Source organism: Puntigrus tetrazona, chromosome 24, assembly GCF_018831695.1.
Source record: "Puntigrus tetrazona isolate hp1 chromosome 24, ASM1883169v1, whole genome shotgun sequence".
Classification (NCBI taxonomy): domain Eukaryota; kingdom Metazoa; phylum Chordata; class Actinopteri; order Cypriniformes; family Cyprinidae; genus Puntigrus; species Puntigrus tetrazona.
Window position 1 is genome coordinate 11,979,495 of NC_056722.1, and position 26,376 is coordinate 12,005,870.

General features: G+C 38.0%; 1 protein-coding gene across 3 annotated transcripts; it reads right to left on the reverse strand.

Moving 5' to 3' along the window:
* Positions 1-15,227: 15,227 nt before the first annotated feature.
* On the reverse strand, positions 15,228-24,984 carry tfap2a (transcription factor AP-2 alpha). Of its 3 annotated transcripts, none has more exons than XM_043225609.1 (7): positions 24,854-24,984; positions 22,327-22,746; positions 21,292-21,343; positions 19,683-19,911; positions 18,939-19,057; positions 17,544-17,685; positions 15,228-16,731 (listed from the first exon to the last, which is right to left on the reverse strand). In XM_043225609.1, the coding sequence occupies exons 1-7, from the start codon at positions 24,902-24,904 to the stop codon at positions 16,443-16,445; spliced, it is 1,302 nt and encodes a 433-aa protein (XP_043081544.1). In that variant the 5' UTR covers positions 24,905-24,984; the 3' UTR covers positions 15,228-16,442. The 3 variants fall into 3 exon arrangements, with proteins under 3 accessions (XP_043081544.1, XP_043081545.1, XP_043081546.1); XM_043225610.1 differs by lacking the exon at positions 24,854-24,984 and adding an exon at positions 23,269-23,525; XM_043225611.1 differs by lacking the exon at positions 24,854-24,984 and adding an exon at positions 23,084-23,236.
* Positions 24,985-26,376: the final 1,392 nt, after the last annotated feature.

Sequence of the window (26,376 nt, forward strand, 5' to 3'; positions counted from 1 at the left end):
TTGATTCCAAATTAGGTCAACATTTCTAGTAACTTCATGGTTTAAATCAATTTCAGGTAGAGCAATTGCATAACATTAAAGACGGGCAAGACGGGAAATGTGTCCAGTTAGCATGAGTCGTAAAGGGTATATTAATGGTTTATGTACCTCACTGGCGCATTGTTAATGGCAAATGACATTTACTGCGTGATGCGGTCCAGGCCATTGTGAACACTTTATGGTTGATCTATCATGTCAAGCGCTCAATAAAAAAAAAACCTTGGTAGTATGAAACAAGACTCAACACAAAGACTACCCAAGGGCTAGATATAAAGTCCTTCACCGTTCTACACAACACAATTAATAGTTTAATTGCTTACATTTTCCAGATATGAATCAAACATACAATGTCCATGTGTCTCTCCCACAGTTATTTCAAAAAGGCATACGTTTATCATCAGATGTTTGCGGTTCTCATCTGGTTTGCTGTATTTCGCTATTAAAAAAATATACTTTTTACTGTTTGCTGTTTTCTTTTACTATTTGTTATGGATAATAATGATTATAACTTAGAAAGACTAATTGTGGTGTTTCGAGGATTTGTGTTGCATCTATGACAAGCAAGAAAAAGGGGACACTTGATTGAAGTGTAAGGTTTGGGTTTAATGCAGCCAGAGATTCAGCCCAGGAACAGATGCCACACTCGTGCATCAATAAATGCTTATAAGTTACTTATTTAGTGCTGCCTGCCATGAAGGGAAACGACATGACTTTAAGCACAAGTGCCCCAGGGGCGATTCCCCCTCTCTTTGTCTTGTCATTTCATATCTTTAGATCTACTCTAAAATACACAGCCGTAGACAGCAGGGCATACAGCAAAAATACAAATGTTCGTGCTTTACAGGCATGTTATTCCTGCTGTTTAGATGCTTCACATTAAACACCTTCCTGACAGATTTCTCATTGTGAGAGGATGTAATGGTGGGCTTGATGATTTTTTTTACACACACAAAAAACATGCACATATTTTTTTTACATTTAGTGTTTATTACTTTTTGAGAACCAGTGATTAAAATACAATATTATTTTAGAGTATACTTGTAATTCAGTATATTAATATATATCTGACACCACCTTTTACAGTCCTGTGGAATTGTTATTGGCACACCGTGAGTATTCATTTTAAGCAATAATAATACTGAAATAGATTGCATGTTTTTCAGTTTCTTGTCCTTTACAGCTAAATAATGTTCTGCTTGACAGACATGTGAGCTGTTTTTTTAACACCAAACTGTCAGATACTTTGTATGACACTTTCACAGAATTATCATGATATCTTTTCTCTCTCTTTGTCTCTGTCTGTCTCACAAGCACATTATGTTCAAGCTGCTATTGAATTCTTGCAGATCTGGTTAATCAACTTCTATTTGCATATTTGAGCACAAGCTGGTCTCAACAGCTCTCACAGTGACAGAACACGGATCTGAGGTCAAGGTAAATAAAACTTCAAAGGGAGCTCAAGTTTGTTTGTGGCCAAGAACAGACACATTGTTACTACACAAATGCACAAATGGTCCGGGTAATATAGTTTCATCTTTTTTAAAGGATAGGCATATATAATAAGTACACAGTTATAATATTACAAATATTATCCAATCTGTTAGGAATAGCTCTTACATTGGTGTAGATTTGACCCATTTTCAAAAATTCTGTGTAGATATTTATTTCAGAGAGCTGTAAATGTTCCAGTGCACATATAGTAACACACACCGCAACATTAATTTATGCATATTTTGTGCATTGAGTGTCGGTTATTTAAGTATGCTACAATCAGACATGGATTTGGTTGCAATTGTGTGTAAAAATTTGAGAAAAATGTGGTCTGATCAGAAATGACTTACACCTGGGCAGTGCAGTGTAGCTCAGCTGACAGTCCAGCACTCTGGCTATCGTGTCATTGCGAACTACAGCACAGATCAGACCACTACAACACAGCTCAGCAACACAGCCAACTTTTTCCATGACTTCATTCATCAGGCATTAACCCTGTTAGCTGGTTCTTATTTGCAGCTTTCTCTCCATCTTTCTCTTGCTCTCCCTCTTCGTGTGCATCTCACCTTGCCCTTCTTTTGTTTTTTTTTTTGTGGGTTTATGTGTGTGCAGTGGCTTTGTGCCAGAGATCTGCTTGTGTGTTTCATGTTCATGCTCATTTCTACCTTACGTTTAAATGGTGAATGAGCACTGTAGCTCTCCCCTGCTCTGTGATTATGTGTACGTGTGTATATGTGTATGAGGACCCTGTTAAAGGTCAGAGAGAGGCAAAGTTAGAGCAGGAGTCAGTGAGTCATTCTTTCTGCTATGCTGACCCTGTCATAGCCTCTGCTGTTCCCTAAACACTCACACTTCACAAAAACTCTTACAAACACACACACACACACACACACATTGGCTTCTGTGAATTGTGAGGACTTTTCATAGATGTCTATTAATTTTATACTGACCAAACAATAATTTATATCCCCTTACCCTAAACCTACCCCTTACAAAAACCTGTTCGCATTGTTATGCTTTCAGATAAACATATATTATTATTTTTAATAATTTTGTTTTCTGCAGGCCAGTTCCCACAATTGTTAAACATTTCAGGATTTACTATCATTGTGGGGTAGCACAGACAAGTACACACAGACACCATTTAGTCTGTGTATGTAAATGCCGTATTCTCAATTCAATATGTTTAACGGTATTGCAAGTAATTTGAGTCGTTTTCCTAGCTTAAGTCACACTAGGGGCATAGGCAGGGGAAGGGCCTGAAGGGCACAGGCCCAGGCCCATCCATTCTAATGCAAGCCCACAATCACCCTTCAAAAAGCTAAAATAATCAATATTTGATTTTGCCTATTCTTGATAAGTTCCAAGTAACGGTAAGACATTCAGTTCCAAGAGCAGACTGATCATGGTCATTCTGTAAAACCGGAAACACGCTGATTATGGCTGATTATGAATGTGGTTTGGGCTCAGTCAGTGTTTAAAGTCATGTAGTGTGTGGTGCTTAAAGGAATTTAACACCAGCTGTTGCCAGTCTGTGGAAAAATAAAATAATACCTTTATTTTGATAGTCCACTTTAGACATTCTACTAACTATAAGTAACTTTGTCCAATAATTCTCATTTATTTACAGCTACATGTTAGCAGAATGTCTTAAACGGACTATCAGTAGTAAGTAAAGTGTTACCTAAAATAATTTTATACACTTTAATTCTATATAATAAGTTATGTTTTATGAAATATGATGAGGAAATGGGCCTACGTGCCTTGAATAGATTACATTTATCTGCTGTAGCATGATGAAGTGAAAATTTTAAACATTTGAAATTACTTCTATGTTGGAATAAATAAAGCCGTATTTCCTTTCCGTTCTAACTACTACTCAGGTTCTGTATAAGGACAGGATATCATGACAGTTATGTCACTAAATGTCGATGTTGTATGTGCATTCGCAACCTTGGTATTCGTATTGCTGAGCAGATGTGCATTATTGACCTGATGTGAGATTTTTACTGTTTGTTTTAAACTACTGTAATCCACAACAGTATTTAGTGACTGGAGCTAATGTGAATGATTTTAGGTTATGGGTTGACATTGGGTATGTTTGTAACGTGACAGAGACACAATATTTTTACTATGCATGTATTTCACTTTTTATTTATCAATAGAATTTAAAAAAAGAAAATTGAGTCAGACTCCGTCCATCAGTTAGCCTACTAGTGCCTACTCACTTTTGTCCAACCCCACCAGAAAATCCCACTCTTCAAATGTCAGAAACCCTGGGCTGTGTTTCCCAAAACCATTGTGAGCCCAAGCTGACTTGGGAGACCATTGACACCAGCGCTTTTGATGATCAGTTTGGCTCATGATGATTTTACGAATGCAGCTCTGAACGTACAAAATAATTGACAGGCAGAAAGCCCATATTGGCAAGAAATCTGAAAGTCCATGCCAAAAGTGTACACTGGCAAGTATTCAGAAAGCACAGAATTTCAGATATTTTTCAGGTAGTCAGGTACACGTTCTCTAGATATGTTTCAGATCACCTGTTTTATGATCCACTATGTGAAAATTGTTGGTCTGATCTTAGATTTGTTACCACATCATGCCATGTTGTAAGTATGACAGGCTGGAATTCCGGTAGCTGTATATTTTACAGTCAATGTAAATGCATGTGTCATTAAATTATATAATGCTTATTTAAGCTAGTTAAATCTTTTCTTTTTGGTAATAAATCATTCATACTTTTAAAAATGTAACATTTACTCACTTTTAATTTTAATGATGTATTTCGTGTACTGCGGATATGATCTCTTACAGTTTCTTTATGCTTTTATTAAATTAACTATTCAGGTATGTAGATGGAGTAACAATACACATGCACTGCAGTGTGCTTGATAACTTAAACAATGTATGCAATTCATGTTCTGAACTTTGAGGTACAAGCATGGTGAAGCAAGTAAAGACTTTCTCTGGTTCTGGCTAATACAGTAAGCTATCTGGTGTCAGCAAATCTCATGCTGCATCAACATTTTTTTTTTATTATTCTTTTCTGATCTCATTTCTTTCACCTTTTTATTTATTTATTTATTTTACTTTCCTTTTCCTCCTTTTCTTCTTCCTTTCCCTTGAAATTGATTTCTTCTTGTTTGTCTTGGCAGTAATGAGATCAGCTGTGGGATTACATTTCAATGGCATAGCACCTTCAACCCCAGGCAAATGATTTGTCCAAACTTAATAATAAAACACTTACGATGTATTGTCAGAGGTAAACAGTAGTTGTAATAAAACGTTGCCTGGGGTACAGACTTCTTTTAACTTGTAAAACCCTATTTGGGTTGGCCTGCACATCTACAGTAGCTGCACCAATATGACGGAATGAACTACATTTAGACGAACAAGGAGTCCAAATTTAAGCTATCTACAGGGTAAGTCAAATATCTGACCTAATGAGAAAAAATAAACCAATCAAACATTCAAGACTTGTAACACAAGCATAAAAAAACACAGTGTCTGTCTGTTAAAATGATCCTTTCTGATCTGTGTGAAGTACGTGTCCTCTGCATATACCTGTGGAATATTAGTTAGCATTTGTTGTACATTAGTTTTGTTAAATAATTAGTTATTGCTACATTTTAATTTTTATTAATTATGCAAACATTTCTAAATCTGATCCTCCTAGACTGAAAGAGTTATTGTGACACAGTATCACTACCATATGCTACTTTATTTTATGTCCTTGTCACACATTACATGTACTTACTATAATTACAAGTAACCCTTAAACAAACCCTCATCCTAACCCTAATGAAATAGCACATGTACATGTAGTTATTAATATTACTCTTAAATGTGTAATCACACTGTAACAACAACACCTTAAAATAAAGTGTAACCAAATGAATTATTCAATACCAAGGTATAAGTGGATATGCCACTTTATAAGTATAAATGTAGTATTTATGTGAAAACATGCATAATGGATCAGTTGAAAAGCATGCTGTATAAGTGTGGGTGCGTGTTTTTAATAAACTTGTGTACATGTGCTGTTAGCACTAAAGTGCAGAGAAAGTGTTCCTATATGGAGGTTTCAGAGTAGATTAGTTAAACACCTGTTTGCAGTGACGGAAAACAGCAACCGTTAATAGCCTGTCATAAATCGCTCACTCTATTGTGCTGTCACCAACTTGCAGTACCACATTTTTAGTGGCTTGAATTTTCAGTTCAACCCAAGTGTTTTTGATTAAGATCACTAGGGCAAAGTATGTTTCAAAGACACATATTTACTGGATTTACTATCCTTGTAGGCTAAATCTGACCACATTATACCTTTAACTTGGAGACAAAAATGATAAATAATAATAATAAAAATTCTCAATAAAAAAGTGTGTGTGTATATATATATATATATATATATATATATATATATATATATATATATATATATATATATATATGTATCTGTGTGTACTTTTTAGTAAGGCACGAATACATACCAATAAATATCAATGCAGTTTTCAAAGGAAATGAAAACTTGAGGTAGAAAAATTCCTTTTATTCGTCTTTTATTTCTTTTCCAACAAATTTAGAGTTTCGATTAATAAATCGTAATTACTTGAAGAATATCATTTTATGACTTAACATTATTAATATGCTGGGAGATTTAAAAACTGATATTTTTGAATGTTAGCATCACTCATATCTATCTTCCTAACTCTTGGTATAGATTTGTCTGATAGCTCACAAAGTATGGAGACTTACTCATGAGGCAAGAAGCTTCGGTTCGAACCTGTGTAACTATGGTTCAAGAAAACAGTTCAAATCGGCGTAAAAGGTTTTTATAGCAGTTTTACATTCGTTAACATTGTTGGTGTAGGGGCGTATTTCCAACATGGTAGAGCATTAACTTTTAGCGACAGTGCACAATATTTAAAGTAATAAAAACGCATCAATGCATACCTATATCAACATAATAAAAAGGTGCCAGAGTTCACATATTTAACCTGTGTCTTAGCGCCACTCAGTGGACATTTCTTCCTGAAACTATAGCGAAACGTGCATTAAGATATTACTTGAAATGTTATATAATGTAGACTAGGCATTAGTTACATAATTTTTGCTATGCAGAAGAACATGGGTAACATTGCCAGTGTGCAACGCTAATTTCCAAATCACGTTTATCAAAATAAATCCTTTGACTTGAAAGATGCTGAGCATCAGATTGGAGGAAATTAAGTCAGACAATACTAGTAAAAGAGCAATTTGAAACAGACGGCCCTCTCCATGTGGTTAACACATAAACACAAAAACCAGCAGCATGCTCTCTCTCTCTCTCTCTCTCTTTTCAGTTTCAAGTCACACAAAGGATAGCAAGCAGGAGGGAAAGGAAAAATGTAAAAGAAAAACTAGAGATGGGATCAGTAGTCTCAAAAAAAAAAACCCTCACCTTTTGGGCCAAACCCATTTAAAGCTGACACTACAGAAAGCGAATAAGAGGGAGGGTGGAGTACGTCAGGACGCTGGGGCTGCTCAGACTCTACCGCTGTCTCTGTCTGGTTAATGTGGGTAGGCTGTAATAAAAAGCCACCATGTGCCAATTGAGCTTCCACAATTAACAGATTAGGGTGATAAAGAGGTGCATGACTGCGAGGCAGGGCTGCCCCCCTAGGCCTCAGGGCATCATGGGTAGGGAGCGGGCTGCTCTCCTGATGAGGGGGCCAGATAATCTCCTTCTCTTTCGCTTTACATCCATTCTTAACCTCTCTCCCCCTCACAACCTTGTGCCCCGAAGCACCTCTGCAAATACCTGCTCAATATTCAAGCAAAAAGTGTGTTCAGGGCAAGTGGCATGTCTGCAAAGGAGAGATACAAAAGCCGGGCGGAAACAAAAACCGTGACATCTGCTAAAATGATTGCGAGTAAATATGTTTGACAATTATTGTTTACAGTGACAGTGGTAACAGTTCACGAGATCCAACCACATTTCTGTTTGCATTGAGGCAGATGGGCCTACAGCGATTCATTAGCAGCCTGTCAAAAGCTTCATTCCCAACTTACTTTTATTGTGCGGATCTGTTCAACAGTGGGAGGAAGGCACTTATTTGGCATAATGATTGCGATCAATTTGCCTGGTATAAATCACTTGCTTTTCTGTCATTCTTTTTGCTGTCCTCTTCAAGCTTTACATTTTCTCTTTTCCCTCCCATTCTTTTCAAGTCTACCATTGTAAATATTTACTCTTCAGTGATGGTTCCTTGATTTTGTGTCTCAGGGCTGTAAGTTACAATTTGTTACTGAAGGATGACTTTAACCTTCGAGAATACTTGGAGAGGGAAACAGCCATGATGATGTCCCGAGGGAAGCAACAGAATATTTCGACAGCTATAAGAATTTTCCAGAATTGTCGGTAATCAGGCAAAGTTCTGGCTTCCATTGGGATGGTTAGACGCTTTCAGGGTCAAACCTCCTATTCTTGATAAAGCCCCATAATCTGTGATTTGGGTAATTTGCAGACAATATTGTTATGTTGGCCTGCGTTTATTCTCTTGGCCACGTCCAATTACGCTATAGATAGTCCACAGGGGCAGGTGCGTGCAGTTATGGACATGCAAAGCGCATGGTTTGAATGTGGCACGCAAATACGCCTGGTGTGATCTGACACAAGAAGCACAGAGAGTTCCACACCGAAGATATTTAGCCACCGTCTTTAACACTGTGAAACAAGGACACAAATAGAGACTAATAAATGAGTCCCTCTCCCCTTGAGTCCCCATCGCTGCTGATCTGATCCACTCAATCAAATGTGTTAAGTCATAATTAACCCCAGCTCCCGTTGCTCTAATTGAAGCCTATTAGACAGTGTGTGATGTTGACACAAACAGAGGAGAAGACCAACAGCCATTGAATTGGTAAGCAAAGTAGAGCGACACCTCACACAGTAAGCAACCAACACTTAATTATCAATGAGCTTTTCGCAGCTCTCTACCCTTCTTTATCTCGCTGTTGCTCTCTTTCCTTTCTCTCTCCTGCGCGCTCTCGGGCCTCAGGCTCTACAAGTAATGGAGTCCTTTAATGAAACTTGTTTTAAACACGGTCAAGGATGAGATATTCATTGTGTATTTGATAATAAACATCAATGAAGGAAGTGACAGTGTAACTGTCTTTTGTTGTGTTTATCACTTGGTTGTCGCTGCTGATGTTGGTTTTCTTTTACACTTTTGAAGGCGCATATACGGCTATTTCTTCACTCGGTTAAGATCGTGAAGCTGATAAAATGACAAATCACAACTTTAAACAGTGGCATACTGTGGGTTTAATCATATCCTACAAGTTTCCAAGCATTCGCCTTATATCTTTCTGATGAAATGGTGCTCAGTACCAATACGCAAATCAATCTGATAATAAAATTCATCCAAATGAACCAAACCCTTAACATTATGATTGGAATTTAGAGTAAGATTTGGAGGACAGCATATACTTCTTTCCCAAGATGTTTGTATTTCTTTTAGTAATGATATGCTGAATAGGTTCAGTCTCTCAAGTAGACGGAATATGTATATATAACATATCCTTACTCTGCATTCTTATGCAACCAGAATTATACCAATGAACCAATGAGATATCAGGCATCTTAGAAGGCCTGCGACTTCTAAGGCAGTTTACAACCGAATTTCATTCACAACCACCACAGATTTTAACTTGAAGAGAAGCATAAAAAAAGCTATTTTTGTTATTTTCTCAGCATTAGTGTCCATTTTCTGACCGTGAAACGAGGCGAGCTAACTACAGGTCTAAACCGGCTAAAAAGCGATTGATAATAAAAACAAATATAAAATAATCCAAACACTGGTTTTAAATTTCAACCAGCATCAGCCCTCCAGTTTAAACGCTTTGGGGACAAACACATGTAAGAAACCTGTTATTGGTGGTTTTGGTGGCTTGGTCTATAATATGCTGAAATAATGTATCTTATTGTAGATATGGAATTATGATCTGGTTTCATCACCATCTTCTTATTCTGTTTTAATGGTGAGTTGCAATCGTTCCATTTGACTAATAAGATAATTGGTTAATCTCATCAGTTTCAACTATACTAACTAACTAACAAATAAATACAAACAAAGTACATATCACCGTTTAATGTAAACCACAGTATTGCCTTTGTATTGGAATTATACTACAAGCATTTATCTACACACTATAAATAAAACAGGCTATTGAAATCCATGCACGTGTAATAGAAATAGATTTCTTTTGTCATCTAACCCTTGGTAAAAATCGTGTTTTTATCAAATACAAATATCAATACACAAATATCAAATTTAAACAAATTCGCGCTTGTGATGTGCCATCTGTCTAAATAAACACGTCCGGTAAAGGTACAAAGAGCCAAACTGGAAAAAGAAGAAGAAAAAGATTATGTATTGTTTAAAAAAAATGAAGAGAGCAACAAAAGTGATCTGGCTAGCCCGTGTGTGTGTTTAAGTCGTTTATCAGGGTCGGGCACTGGCACTGCCTGCAGCTATGAGTCGCCTGGAGGAAGATTCAGACCATCATCATCAAACTTCATCATAACAGCACAGCTGCGCTCTGATGGAACCGATAGAGCCACATGAAATAGTGTTCTTCTTTAGTGTGAAATTATCACGTCTATTAATTCTCTCTCTCTCTCTCTCTCTCTCTCTCTCTCTCTCTCTTTCTATATCCCCTCTCCGTGAAAACATGCGATTCCCAAGCAAATGGGCCGACTAATTTTTCCATCGCCTTTTCACAGAAAGAAAAAAAAAATAAGACAGTGAAATAAAGTCAGTCGTTCAACAAGTCAGGAAAAAATGGCCTACCGATAATAATGATAATAATATAATATCCTTTTCTCTAACTGTACCTGATACACAGGACAGCTATCAGGCAAGAAGCCTCTTTCAGATTAACCAAATCAGTTTTTAATAACTACATGACATTATTTTGCCATGTATATTATTATTTTGTCACGTTGATTTTATTATTTATTGATTGATTGATTTAACGTTCAGAGCTACAACGATACGGTTGTATATTCCGTTATATCTAACTGATTATGTTGTAATATCTAAATTGTAAATAAGTCGTGCAAGTGTCGGATCAGGTAGACGTTTGTTGGCGTATGTTAAATATCTCTAATTTGGGCTTTTGACAATTAACACAACGACTCATCATTTGAGACGGGTTATAAATTGGGAAAACAACCCCGAAAATACGGCCTAACTTCAACCAACAAGGAAACACACAAAACAAACAACGCAGAAACTGCTGGTCCCCTTCGTACGTGCTTTTGTCGGAGCGTGAAGCGGTTTGTTAAATGTTCACATCACTGGCGAGGTTCTGAGGTTTGATAAAAAGAGACAGCCCTCAAAAGCGGTTGATTGAAATGGCGTGTGCCTGGCTGACGGGAGCCAGAGCGGGACAAAGCCCTGCGAAAGCACGGCCACTCCAGCAATTATTCCTGCACGCTGAATTTGGATTAGTGCAATGGAAAGAAGCATATGTTTTGCCCGCGGCGACACTCCCCCCCGGCTGGCTTCAGAGAATGAGAGGAGAGAGAAGGAGGCAGAAACTAGAATATCAACTATTTGGAGGAAAAGGGCGAAACGTAGCAGTTGTAGACGCCTTATTTTGGGGTGCACGCGAATGTGTGAAGAAATCGGATATAGGAGGTCAGGACGTACAGTTTGGTTGAAAGTAAAAACGAATTAACGCCGAATTGATCTGTTCCTAAGATCCGCGGTTAGCAAAATCAAATGAATTCGAATTTTTTTTTTTTTGTTTTTTTGTTTTAAATCGTCGTTTGTTCTTTTATTTCTCGCCTTGATTCACTTACTTGTTTTCTTTACTCTAAAAAAAAGTTGTATTTATAATTGATATACTTACAAGTGTATAAGTCCAGAAACTGATAGGCTACTTTGCGCGGATTTGAAGAACGCTGGAACATCAAGCGAAAAGATTAGTGTAGCCTATATTTTTAGAGATGTTGTTATTAATTCATTCATTTATTTATTTGATGTAAGTACTGTACACCCTTCGGCAATCATGTAAATGTTAACAAGCTCTGAATGATGAGAGAGAGAAAGAGAGAGAGAGAGAGAGAGAGAGAGAGAGAGAGAGAGAGAGAGAGAGAGAGAGAGAGAGAGAGAGAGAGATCAATTTTATCTAGACTAAACTCAACATTTCTGAATTATAGAAGTGTCCACCTATTTGGAATAATTTGTTTATTCAAAGACACGTAATGTTATCTAATCTATTACCTTATGTCTCAAGTAATCATGAGTGATTTGGTGAAGCTTCTGACCTCTTTTGACATTAAGGGGGCCCACTCTATTTAGTCGAGAGGGCTCAGTTTAGGGGGTGATGAAGTTACAAGCCCAACACAATTAACCGTTTTACACTTCATTGAAAATAGAATCACTTCATTCGATTGGGGACGCGTGTCATCTGTCCCGAACCTTGCTATCCTTCCTTCCTAAACCATCCCTCATTCAACCCTCTTCATATGAGCAGTCATATCGTATATCCTAACCGGAAACAGATAAACATTTTCCGTGTTTGAATCATCAGCGCTTATTCGTTTAAATAGCGCTTTGTTCATTTGTAACCATTTTAAGTGTCTCTTTGCATCCTGCATTTAATTTATTGTGTTATTAACGAAAGTGCTACATTGGCACTTTGTTTATTATTCCTAAAACAGCACTGGTAAAATTTACCATGAGCTGTATTTCAGTTCAATTAACTTCACTTTATAAGGTTGTTCGCAACAGCGGATCTGTGAATATGTTTTCCGAATACGTTTCAAGTAAGATCGTCCTAAATTACTTCGAATGTTATTTTATAGAATAGCCTAACAAAGTACCCTGTAAATTAAACTCAGTGCTTCGATACGGGAGCTGTCAAGTCCAAAGGTGCTGAACTAAGCCAAAAGCATATCCAGCATCAAGTATATATATATATATATATTTTTTTTTTGTTCACCCCCAGTACTGCCAAGCATAAAGAAAGCTGTCCGTGCGCTGGAAGTTATCGATAAATATGGCAAAATAAAAGCTTCTTTTTATTTTAAAATCACTTTTATTTATATAGCGCCTTTAACAATACAGATTGTATTAAAGCACTGGACAGTGTCAAAGTAATAGTGATGTATAATGACGAGATTAACATTTAAGGTTTTTGTTTGTTTGTCGACAGTAATCATAAAAAAAAAAAAAAAAAAAAGGTAGCCCAGGTAAAAGCGTGTAATGCTGCGTGCTATTTGCATCGTTGCCTCCAAATAGCCTACCGTGTAACCTATAGGCTCCCTTAAAATTAAAGGATAGCTAGAAAGATGATTTTTTTTAAAGATATTAAGAGGCACTTGTCTAACGTCTAAACACATCGTGTTTCTAATAATGTGCCATATGCTATAAACCCTAAATTGTTCCAGCCAACAAGGAAGAAAGAACGAGGCATGCAACTCGCTTGTTATATAATTACTTCTATGTTTGATAGGCTGTTATTTATTTGAGTTTTTTTGCGAATGTTTATGATAAAACTTTAATTTTGGTATTAAGAGCGTGTGTTATACGCCAGTACTGCAGCTATGATAGGATGCCCGATGCCCACAAAAAGCTTTAGGTTATTAGGCTGATTTTTTTTTTTTTTTTTTTTTTTTTCATTGCTGAGATAAGTTAACGCAAGTTCAAAAATAAAACGGTTAGAAGTAAGAAGCATATCCAAACGAGCTTGCGTAAATGTCTCTCATACCCAAACCCTCCTCCTTAGACATACACACTGTGTGTACGAGAGAGAGAGAGAGAGAGAGAGAGAGAGAGAGAGAGAGAGAGAGAGAGAGAGAGAGAGAGAGAGAGAGAGAGAAATTTTATCTAGACTAAACGCCAAAATTCTGAATTATTGAAGAGTCCACTTGGAATAATTTGTTTATTTAAAGGCACGTAATGTTATCTAATCGATTTCTTTATTTGTCAAATAATGTGTAACTAACTAAAGCGTGTGTGTGTGTGTGTGCGTGTGTGTGTGTGAAACTAACTGCTCTCTGTATTAATGTATTTTGTAATTTCTTTTTTTTTTGGTTTGTTTTCTACATGTATAAAATGCACATGCACATGCCCGCGTTCCTCCTAGATTGTATTTATCCGTACGCCTATATAATATATATTTTTGCTTTGCCAACATCATGACGTCAACCCAGTCACGCCAATAAAGCTCATTTAAATTTAACCGAACTGAACGGAATTTAATTGGACTTGATTGATATGACCGAAATCGGGATATTTTTCCGTAAACCTCAAGCCTGCTCTGAGTTTGATGTATTTTAATTTTGCCGCGCGGTATTATTCTGTTCAAGTAGTTCAACTAAAAGGAAATGGTTAAAACGTAATTCCGATGTATATAAGCGACGTGCTTCTTGCGCTCGTTTGATAGGCCGCGTGCAAATGCTTTCACCGCGTTAAAAAAAAAAAAAAATCGTCCGGCCTCTAATACGTTTAATCAATGACATTAGCGTTAATGACACGTGCACGTGAAGGAATTCCTAATTCCGATGAATGCGATTTAACATGATTGTGATTTCCCTCAAAATGACTATTCATGCGCGTTTTTTTTTTTTTTTTTCCTGAGCCTGAACAGGAGGAGCAGCCGGGTATCCTTTCTGAGAGAGCTATTGTGCCCGAGGTTAGAATCCCACACACAATCTGAGAAGCAGCCAACAAAAACAGTCTTGACAGACAATGCCTCGCTTCACCTGCTGCTGCACTGTGCGTTGCAATTATGCCAAGGACATGTACAGTTAGGCTCCGTTCGTGTTATTTGAAAACAACTGCATCTGAGTCGAACAGACCGTCTGAGCAAAGAAAAATTAAACGAATAACCGCTACGGTGCATGCCGTTCTTTTTGCTGCGACAGAGGTCTGCTGTATGGCTACACGGGCAGAACGCAGCAAGCAAATCCAGCGAGATCGAAAGGAGATTGATTTTCCCGGGGCTCGTTTCTATCAATAAGCAATCGAACTCTATTTGAAACCGAGTTATGCAACGCGCAAAAATAAGCATACGTGTTCTGGCATGACGTCTGCAAGTGCACCCGGTGACTAAACTAATTGGAAAAGTAAAATTACGACATGGATGCTTGCTCTTCGTTTTAACGCTTAAGTTCCGTGCCCTCGATTTCGTTCAAACGAACTGTAAAATGATTTCGACAAACTATGTAGAGATGCGTTTTAATGACACGGATAGATAGCATAGTGACATTGTAAAGAGAAGTAAGGTGACGTCTACAAATAAATGCATGAAAAAGGCAAAGGCGCTAACCTTCAACTGGATTCTGCATCTGACTGATTTAAAGAGCGCTGTTGCTCAAGGGCTAAAACTACACACATTCGCTTCAAACACGTAAGAGAATTCATTGTTTTCCGTGTCATTTGGCTTGGCAAAAAGCTCCCCGCCATATTTGAATGATCCTGTACTCTGAACTAAGAGTTAAAAGTAAGTTTTTTTTTTATTATACTTGAGGGAAACAATGGGTTCAACTGCTTATTGCATGGAGCAATCGTCAAGGGAGAGTTAAACTCAATTACAGTAACTGCGCTGAATAGAAAAGAGAGCGAGCAAGCGAGCTAGAGAGGAACACATCGCAGCAAGCAGCGAATAAAAAAAAAAGTAATGAATAAAAATCGACATGAAGCGTATCAAATATTTATTTTTTTTTTCTGGGCAACAAAGAACTATAATACATTGACAGGCATGGGAGCTATTGCCAGCACAGGTTTATACAATACAGATAAAACCGCCTCCAATTTAGACAGTGGACACACAAGATATCAGATAGTCCCAAATGTTAAATTTATTATAAAAAAAAAAAAATAAATAAAAAAATGAAAATAAAAAAGGAAGGAATGAAGGAAGGAAGGAAGGAAGAAAAAGAAGAATTCGTAAGACAATATCCATTTATTGCTCTTGTGGTGCTTTGAGGGAAGAACAAGAGGTGATTGGCACAACACATAAAAAGCTGGTATAAAAACAAGAAGATAGAAACACAAAACTAGCATCGGTCGGGGTCTCTGCGATGACCTTCTTCGATCTAAAACTGAATGGCATAAGAATAATATATAGAGAAATTGATGTTTATTTCTTTTAAATTTGTTCACTTGCTTCAGTGTCGCCTCAACATGCTACAAGAGGGCTGAATTGAAATATCCCAGAGAAGAATACCCCAAACTTCTGTTTTCTAAGAACCATAAAACCACATGTAGAACTAAGCGAATATTCAAACCCACTAAAACAGGAGGCACCAGATAAATAAAAAAAAGAAGTTTAAACAGACGTACCATATTTACAATTCCCATTAAATTACACATAAATAAATATATACATACATGAACACAGATTCCCTCATATAACCGTGAATCGTGTTGAAATTCAAAGTTCAAGTTGGTCGCTTGGTCGAGTTGAAAAGTCAGTTCTTGAAGTCATGGCGCGGAGCTGTAGATTTTTTTTTTTTTCCTTTCAAGTTTATTCACAATACTGATAAAAAAATCTTCCTCTTTCAGCTTCTTGTTGTCACATGGCTACAATCGTAAATGGGGATACTGGGATGGGGGGGGGAGGGGGAAAGAAACGCTGAATTTCAGTCCGTTGAACTCATACAAAGGGAGTTCATGAAAAGTCCCGCTGTGGCGGATCTATACTCCTTTCATTGGCACACTGCTTTATTTTGATTTAAAGAAATGTTTTGTCCACGAATCCCAAAGTGAACTGTTTTATTAGCGTTACTAAAAAAAAAGTTTCAAAATGTCAAGATCGGGAGGTGGCGCGTTCAGTGTTTCATCTTGATCACTAGTGTTCGTTATATATGCATTTTTGTCGTACATCAATCGGGATGCGTTGGCTGGACATCACTTTCTGTGCTTCTCGTCTTTGTCACCCGCCTTCGACCCCGTCTCGTTGTGGCTATTAGGATTGTTGTTCAGGTACATTTTGTCCATGGCTTTAATGGCCTCCGTCAAATAGTTCTGCAGCGCGGTGAGGGCCGCGCACATGGCCGGAGTCCCGAATCCATGAGAAATGAGACTGAAGTGGGTCAAACAGCTTTGAATCCCGGGCTCGAGAATGGGCTGTGGACGCGAATTCCCCAAGGGCGAGCGGTCTTGCGAGAGCAGGTCCGTGAACTCTTTGCAGATTTGTCTGGAAGGAGACACAATGCAGGGTGCGTGTCAGGATGAAGCTAATTAAAGCTGAACGTATCGAGTAGGGAAAAAAAAAAATAAGACTTTGCGCTCCTTATGTGTGGCTTAATCAGTGGCACGAGTGTCCCTTTTGACAGCAGCTCGTTGATCAGTGTCCATCAGAGCGATGGACAACTCAAGCTCAGATTGAAAAGAGAGTCGCGTATAGGCCCACGTCAGTAAGAAGTGGAAACGTAAGAATTAGTTTAGCACAGAGCTAAAAGTTAGGTGCTATTACGTCTAAAGCAGAGGGTCATCGCGGCGTTTCTTTTTATGATTTATATATTTTCATTGGGAGCGTGCGCGTGCTTAGAATTTTTAGTTTGTTTCTTTTTTATTGTATATATATATATATATATATATATATATATATATATATATATATATATATATATATATATATATATATATATATGTGTGTGTGTGTGTGTGTGTGTGTGTGTGTGTGCTTCTCATCACAAACACACACACATACACATAAATTTATTTATTTATTTCACCATTACAGGTTGCAAATATGTATAATGCTAAAATGTTATTTTACGAAACCATTTGGTTTCAAAATGCAGACATATATATATATATATATATATATATATATATATATATATATATATATATATATATATAGCTATTGACAACCATGTAACGGAAAGCTAATTTTAATACGCTTAAATTAAATAACATATAAATAAAATAAAAAAAAATAAAAAACGCTGTCATAAACAGTGCAATTTGCGTAGATATATAAATAGTTAGAATATCACTCACTTCGTTGCCAATAACATGTTTTTTCTTTGGACTTGTTCGTTTGGGTCGGAATGCTGTCGGTTCACGTATTCAGCTACCGCCTTGGCTGGAAATTCAGTCTCGCACACATAACCGAAATCTCTGGCCAGATGCACCGCTTCACCTAGAAGAAAATAAGAGTCAGTATGTGTGACACGCTACTGCAATAAAATGCAGGCTGATTAACATATTTCATAATTATCATCTAATTAACGTACTCGGCCATTGAGCAGGACATCGTTCTTTATCAATTCTGACAATGTTAATGCACATTGATGCACTGTTGCCTAACAGATCGTTTCATTCTGTCAAAATGTGCCCTGCTTGCGAGATATAAAACAGCTAAAACCTCTTATACTTCGACTAGGTTTTGTGTTCGGCTATTTTTCCCCCTTTGGTTTTAATTTCCTGAAACAGTTGGATTTTTACTGCGAGCCTTCCTGTCATAAGCCTTAGAATCCGGAAGAACGCATGCGCCAATTAGCATCAAAGCTCAACTCTACTCAACTGCTTTCCATAAAATGGAGCAGATCATAAACAATAACAGCACTTCAGAAAGCCAGTGTCCTCCGACTAAATCAGCGTCTGCTTGCGTGTCCACCACCCCCACCCCCTCGCCCTTATCTCGCAGGAATCATACATTTCTTCAGGCTCATTACCATACAAGACTAAATTTCAATGAAGCACGATGAATATTACATTCGGTCTTCAGCGGCAATGATTAACAGAAACCAATGAACCGTCTCCAGCTTTCACCTTTAAAACCCATGGCACACCAAATACCACTGCACGGAATAATCACCTCCAACTTTGCAAGCAAAATGGATTTATTCAACAGCGATGGCATCTTCGTAGTGCAGCATAATTAACTCATTTATATTTTATAATAGGCTTTCAACCTACAGGTCAACTGCATCAGGCAGACAAGGACAGGATACACGCATAATAATAATAATAAAAACAATAATAATAATAAAAGTCATAGTATTTTCTCCAGTAGTGCAATATATCCAGCAACTACATAAAAGTGCCATAAAACAGTTTTGCAAATATGACAATGTAGGCCCAACAAAGACATTCGAATTCACATCATGCTCAAATTTAAAGACAAGTGGTGCTGTTAAAGGTATAAAGGAGAGAAAGAGAGAGAGAGAGAGAGAGAGAGAGAGAGAGAGAGAGGGGTTCCTGTAATCCCACAAAAACGGAATCCGTTCTCTCTCTTTTTTTATCCTTCAGCTTTGTTGCGTGTAAAACATACTTTCTCCTTTTCACGGATGAATGCAAATGCTGATTTAGAATGGCTCTCATGTAGCAACAATAAACACCTGCCTTATTAAAAAAATATATATATATATATATTTATCATCAGAAGCTTACCTTCCACCAGTGACGTCAGGAGAGTAACGTTGGCAGCTTTGCGTCTCCCTGCTGGTAGATTTAATCCGATTTTATCTAGCTTTTCTCTTAAAGATCTTCCGCCGTTCTTAGATTTGGCCCTTTGAAGCAAATAGCAAAAATGTTATTAAGTGACATTACAGTGCTGTTGTTATGTTATAATTATTTATTTTACCGCTATACATCATACAATGCTATACATTATACATGCTATGTATTTACATATCCTATATTACGATTTATAATATTTATAATAGCCCGGAGCTTGCATAACCTTGAATAATTAAAGAAAAAAAAAAAGTCAGTCAGTCGTGTGTGCCCCAAGAGACCTGTTTAGTTTAGATAACACCTATTCAAGTTACTTTCTTATACTAAAAGAAATGCACGTCGCTTTAGAGGATGTCACTGAAGGTTTCAAACGTAACGATCTAAATAAGCAAATAAACAAAGCATTTATTTTATTTCCCACTGTCAGTTAAGGTTACAAGTGCATGTTAATTCATGCTGCATTACAGCATATGCTCCTTTCGCTTGGGTAGGCCACTACAAGCAAAAAAAATAATAATTATTCAGGTTCAGAATTTTGCCTGTGTTGGGGTACGATTAAATCAAGCCAATGGTAATGATTTTTTTTTTTTTTTTTTTTTTCATTTCGGTGGGTTGTGGCGACAGAAAGCGCTTGATAATAAACGATTACTGATGTATGTGCGTTAACGTCCAGCTCACCTCCTCAAGACCCCACCGAGCAGGGAAGCGTTCAGGCACTCAGGCGGAGAAAGACGTCTCTGCACCTCCGCTACTGTGACTTTGTACTTTGACGTTGAGCTCAGAAGAGACAGGCGACCCGGAACCGAACAGAACACTTCGTTTGGGTTTACAACACCTCCGAAAAGCCCGTCTTTATTTATCGGTATAGCAGAGACATTGCTGTTGTTCTTGGATATGGAAACAGGACCTTGAGAAAAAAAAAAAAAAAAAAAAAAAAAGAACACGATTAGGCCCCCCCATTTCAGTCTACGGCACCAACAAAATGGAAAAAGATGAATTACTATGCAGCAGGCAGCTTTTGAGTGAGATTAGACGTATGCGTTTATATGCACATCATCTCGCACGCCTATGTGGAATCAAAGGCAATATGGTCTTATCAGAGAAGAAGGAAAATAGATACCACAGCAATAGCTTTTCATTCAGCTCGTGAATGTAACTGCTGCAATATGCCCCAAGTAATGAAGTGGCCTAGCCATCAAAATATTTCATATTATCGCAATGGTGACTTCACACAAAGCTTGGGGAAAATGACAGTTCAACAAGCATGGCATTGCCTCAAATTTTCCACTAACTGCTCAACGTAGTTGTTATTTGTTGGACATCATAAAACAGAAACTGATAAATATATATATAAAGAAGAAGAAAAAAAGTGTCATAATCCGCTTGTTTATAAACGTATAGGCTATGCATTGCATTATTATTATTATTATTATTATTATTAACAGCACATTTTAATTCCATATTTCCGCACGAATAAAACCGTGTATTATTTCTCACAATAATCTCTAAACAGTTAGCCACACAAGCACATCGAATGACATTCACAAATCCGAAATTCACACACAAACGAGCGCTTGTAAGTGTTCAGGCCTAAATCCTGCTGCAGCGCCCGTTGTTTCTTTATGTGCTAACCGGAAACAAAAGCACAAGCACTGCTGGATAGATCACTAGTGACATTAATAGCTCAGGGGAGACTAATAGAGACAAGAGGAGTTAAACGAACTCGTGAGATCGCAATTATTCCGTGTATGTGCAACGTCCATTTTTGTGGATTCGCACACGGCGCATCAAACTTAATATGTCAAAGCTTTTACATTGTTAAAACGGGAAATCGAATCTAGTCGCAGAGTACGTAAATATGAGAAAATTCGATCTCAACACACTCCTTTCTCCCGCGGCCCTCTTTGACCATCTGTGATCCGACCGAAACAAAGAGGAACGTAATTGCGAAATAATGACTTAAACTGAAATTTACGCAGAAGCCATACGTTTCATTCACCACAAGTGTATTTCACAGCAAACTAAGCCTCGTTTTTCACGTCATCTTTGAACGAGACACTCAGCAAGTTTCATTAAAGACTACCATTTTAAAACGAGTCACAGCACCAACGTATTAACTCGCACGTATTACCTACGGAACACTTGGTTAAAACGGGTGCCTTTTCGTCAGGCCATCTTAAGGCCTACAAATGAACTCGATCCGTCTCAGAGCAGGAACGGGTGGACTTTACGAAGCGGGGAGCCGCTGGTTGGGAGCGCGCACGGTATTCGAGAGGAAATTGCTTACCTTTCTTGATTACGGTTTGGTCTGGGATGTGAATTCCTTGATCTTCGACATGCTGCGAAGATCAAAAAAAGCGCATTAACAATGATTGAAAGATCAAAAATTTACATCGAACGTACATACAAAAACACACTTTTCGCAAACGAAAAAAAAAAAAATCGCAATCCAAAGAGAAAACGCACCAACGCTTTACGCGGTGAAGCTTAGCATTTATGACCACGCACGCTATAAACAGCGTCTTTATAGAAGCACACATTTTTGACCCATTTTAGTTAGGTATAGGCTGTTTAAAGTAGGTGTTCAATTAAAATAATAAAATTAAATCGTACTGATTTATATAGTGAAATATAATAATACTAAATGCATTTATTCACCTATAGAGAATAAACGTGGGGAACCTATAAAGAACGCAGTTATGGGGGGAACAGAAAATTTCGTCCAGACTCGATTCGTCAGATCTCTTCAGCAGGCACATCGCAATCAAATTACTGATGAAAAGGGGGGCAGCCAAGAATCACGTCCAAAAATGACAGACAATATTAATCAAAATGCCCAGTACACCATTCACTTTGTGTTACTGGGGATGAATAACAGAGAGAAAAAGTCCAATAATGAATTCATGGGAAACAGTGATATTACTTATTTTTAATTTCTCGCGCTGCCTTTTAAAAATGCAACTTTGCATAAAATTACTTTTTTTGTTTCTAAACGAGTTTCCTCGTGAAACACGAAACGTTTACCATGGATCATCGATACAAAAAAAAATGTCGAACATAATTGACCACCACCAGCAAATATAACAATTAAATTGAAACTATTTAAGAACCGACACGTTTTTTTACCAACTTCAATTTATCAAAAACCGTTGTTGTTCATTACTGTACTATAATCGATAAAACAATTCAACTAAGAACATTTCATTACGAGACCCGATGCTTGACCGTCCGAGATTCTACAGAGAATAGCAGCAAGCAAATACGAATAATGGAGTTGGGTTATGGAGGAGGCATGCTATAAGATTTAAGATGTTCTCCTTACCTGAACATCTTCTAAAGAGTGAGGTATTCCATGGATAGGGATTGAATCCGTGAGTCCAGTCTCAATGCCGTGACCCGAGGGAAGTAGCACTTCTCTGCGGTACTCTCTGCACAGCTGATGCGGTAACCCGCGGTGCTGGTGCAGCAGGCTGCTCTCCTGGCTCTGCCGCTGGCCGGGCCAGCCGGGGTGCTGTGGCTGAGGCTGGGCGTGCAGAGAGTTGATGGAGTACGGGTCGTTAACGTGAGAGTAAGGGTCCTGAGACTGCGGGTAAATGGGCTGGTAGGGTGGCGGAAAGTATGGCGGCTGGAAGTCTGAGTTGGGCGTGTGAGAGAGCGGAGGAGCGCTGGTGTACGGGGACTGGCCCACGCTGCCCAGTTGGGGTAACCGGGCTGTGCCATTGCTGGTCCCGTCGTGGCGATCCTTAGGAGAGAAATATATAGTGCTATATTTTAGTGCTATTAAGAAAAATAATAATTAAATTGTATATATATATATATATATATATATATATATATATATATATATATATATATATATATATATATATACGCAATGTTTTGTTATCGCACTAATAATTTATTTAAACAGAAAGCCGAATATGCATTTTACCTGGTCGAGGACAAAAATGTCAAAACATTTTAATTAGAATAATGCCCATATAGAATAATATGTAATTCTACATTAAAATTTACATCGATAGTTTGTTCATTCGGCAATTGAAGTTAATAAAGGCAAATAAAAAAGAATCAGAACTCACATCAAATATTAAGTCTTTGTAATAGCATTTTATGCTACCGATTACCGCTTGCATGATGGAACAGACAAAACGCAAGGATAAAAATAATACTACATAAATAAAAAAAAAACCAAAAAAACAAACAATCGGAGAGTAAATGCTGAGCGCAGTCTTCAGATTTTTTTTTACTCCCGACAGTCACTCACCATCGCGGAAAAACTGTGCACTAACATCGGCGAGGATTTCCGAGGACTTCAAAAGACAAGAATTTCGGAGGAACAAAACGAAAACGAACGTGCGAATTAAATCAAGCCAATGATAACTGTAGGGCGAGGTGGCGGTGGCCAGCGTTCAAATAAAGCAATAATCCATCAGAATTTGGGTAAATTCCCACTGTTCTTCATCTGCTGTTTAGATGCAATGCTTTTCTCTAAAGTTTCCTAGATCCCCTTGGCGTCTCCCGGCTCTGTCAGTGAACTGTTCCCTCGCTTGAGCTCATGTTAGCACAGATCTGCTTCTTCCTCTGCACTCCTAATGGTAGATATTCATGACTATTAATATTACACGAATACTTAATAAGAGAAGAATGGTCGGAAATCGAGCGTGAAGCGAGGAAGCAACTCAAGGCAGACTGCACTAAATGACGTCCATTGAATGGGGAATCAGTATATCTAATCAGAGATGAGGAGAGAGAGAGTGAGTGGGAGAGAGAGGGAGAGAGAGACAAAAGAGGGACATTCTCCTGCGTCTGACGAATCAGAGAGGGGGGAAACATTTTAAAAGGTTCGAGGGCAAGCAAAAGTGAAAGAAAGACAGAACGAGGGGGGAAGAACACGGGCAAGGAAACAATGTGCACCTCTGATTCTGGTGAAAATCCAGCAAACGCTGAGGGCATCTGGGCTGGCACATTTTTACTGTTCACTAGATGCTCGTCTAGCTCATTGTTTTTCACGTTAGCCTTCGTCTGTTCGCGCTCCACGGCCCACTAAAATCCCCCGCCACGATTTCAACAACGGCCAAGACGCATCAACGCACGCCGGTGCCGCTCAACCCACCGCCGGAGCAAAATTCGACAAACTTTACGCGCGTATATCCATCCCGCGCGCTTCCCTCCAAGCTCTCTCGTCACACGCGAGTATTATGAAACAGAAAGTAATTACTTATTACAATTAACGCGAGCCCGCGAGTCGGGAGAAAGAAACTCGCGAGGACACGCGGAGCACAGAGATTCTTTCCTGATCGTGGCGCGTGTGATTCTCCACAAACGAGCATAAACACGTTTAACTGGCTTCACCACTCCAAAAACTACTCCCATATATTAACCTACTGCATTCACCAAAACAAATCATGCCGAATACTGGAGGGGTGGGAGATCAAATACAAAAAAGACAAATACATTTATTTTAAAGCGAAATTGTATACGGAAAAATGTGCAGTTCATGCGTTTGATTGTTTATCAGAACGTACGTTTGGTGAGTTTTTTGTCTATACTGCGTGAATGATTTTTTTTGTACTACAGAACTTCTACGTGCATTTAATATATGGTGCGTGTGTGTATTGTTATTGTTATTGTTAATATTACGTTGGAAAATGACATGTGTTCTGGATCGTGCTGTATTGCAGTGTTATTTGTTACTTGTTCTTGTATTACATTGTACACGTACAGCACAAAATAAATAAATAAAATAAATAAATAAAATAAAAGCTTACTGATTTAAAAGTTAAACCGGTTCAGAAATATGGTTAATATCATGCAATATTCGGTATTAAAAGCCTGGTTAAGCCGCTTACCTCGCAGTCTTCATATTTAATATTATCAGTTAATTTCCAAAGCATTTTCATTGGTTGTGGATAGAGTGAAGCGCGCCTTCGCTTGAGTTTGACACAGTGCACAAGGCTCGAGCTGCGCGCTCAGATCTCCCTCTAATGGTGGAAGAGAGAGACTCGAGAGCTACTGTAATAACCCTCATTAGCATATCAAGAGACCAAAGCCAATGAATATACACAGGTAGAAACTGCATCGAGAATTCCAGTAAGAATACCTTTACTGAGTTCCATTTGTATTTCAAAAGGGAACTGTAAATGCAAGGGTTACCATCCGCGGTGAAGGATGACTTCACCTTTTCTTTTGAATTAATCATCCAATTGGATTAATTCAGAGTTAGTAGGCCAAGTATAACCCGAACCATTACAAAGATTTGTCTTTCTTTTTTTCAAAGGACGCTTTCGGTTGCACGCGCGCGTTCTTCGTGAAGTTTTAGATTTTCGAATCTATAACCTGAAAAAGTGAGCAACCTATTTATTGGACTGCTGCAGCATACACGTGATTCGGTGGGAAAAAAAACACACACACCGATTCCAGTCTGGCAATTGTAAACTGTTGTTTTAGTCCTATCGTGAGCCCGGGCCTGTAAAAATACTCTCAATAGTGTTATGCAAAAAAACCCCGATTCTTCAGTAGATATACATGTATTTAGAGCGTGTAACGGCGCGATTTGATAAATGTAAATAATTAACACAACAACGTGGCTTGTTAAATGTGAATGAGGTCAGGAGACAGGTCGCCGAAGTCGTAAGGCGTTGTCTCTCCCTTATCTCCATTACCATTTTTGGTGGGGTGAGTCCAGTTGTCATTAATGAGAGGCCGAAAGAAACTAAGACACAATGACGATTAAGAGAAGCAAAGAAAACGCGCGATAGAAATAGTTGGGTGTGCTGCTTTGTTGTTCGCTTCTTATTGACTTGGGGGTCCGCATCATTGAAACCAATCGCACAAAAGAAAAAAAAAAAAAGCAAAACTAGTCCTCATTCTTAGCCTTATTTCGTAATCTTTAATGTGGGGAAACTGTCTTTTCACGACATTCGTATCTAAACGGAGATAGTCATTTATATTCACAGAATAAATGACTAATGAATATTTTTGGGGTTTTATTTTTTGACTGGTTTACTTCTTCTTCTTTTTTTTGCAGTGTAGTAATATGTCGCATCAACTTGAAGATCGTGTTTACACACACACACACACACACACACACACACACACACACACACACACATACAGAACATATCTTATTATTGCTCTATACGATTCTTTATAAAGAAAATAATAAATAAACCGAGTCTTTCCCATTCATGTTACTACAGGAAAATACGTTATGTAGGCCTGCACAAAATAACCAAATTGCAATGATATCGGGAATGAGTGAGTCAAATAGAAACATTTACACCAGTGTGCAAAATGAAATAAACGGCCCCCGTATCCAATACCTAACAACACATTTGGACTCTCTCTCACCAGCCATTATTTTAGTGATCAA

What these genes read in the sequence shown, in the direction of transcription:
- tfap2a (XM_043225611.1), bottom strand. Translation starts at nt 23,137, where the DNA reads ATGCAAGCGGTAATCGGTAGCATAAAATGCTATTACAAAGACTTAATA. An exon ending in ACAAAGACTTAATATTTGAT is followed by an intron (nt 22,747 to 23,083) that starts GTGAGTTCTGAT and finishes TTCTCTCCTAAG; the next exon opens with GATCGCCACGACGGGACCAG. An exon ending in ACTCTTTAGAAGATGTTCAG is followed by an intron (nt 21,344 to 22,326) that starts GTAAGGAGAACA and finishes TGATCTTCGCAG; the next exon opens with CATGTCGAAGATCAAGGAAT.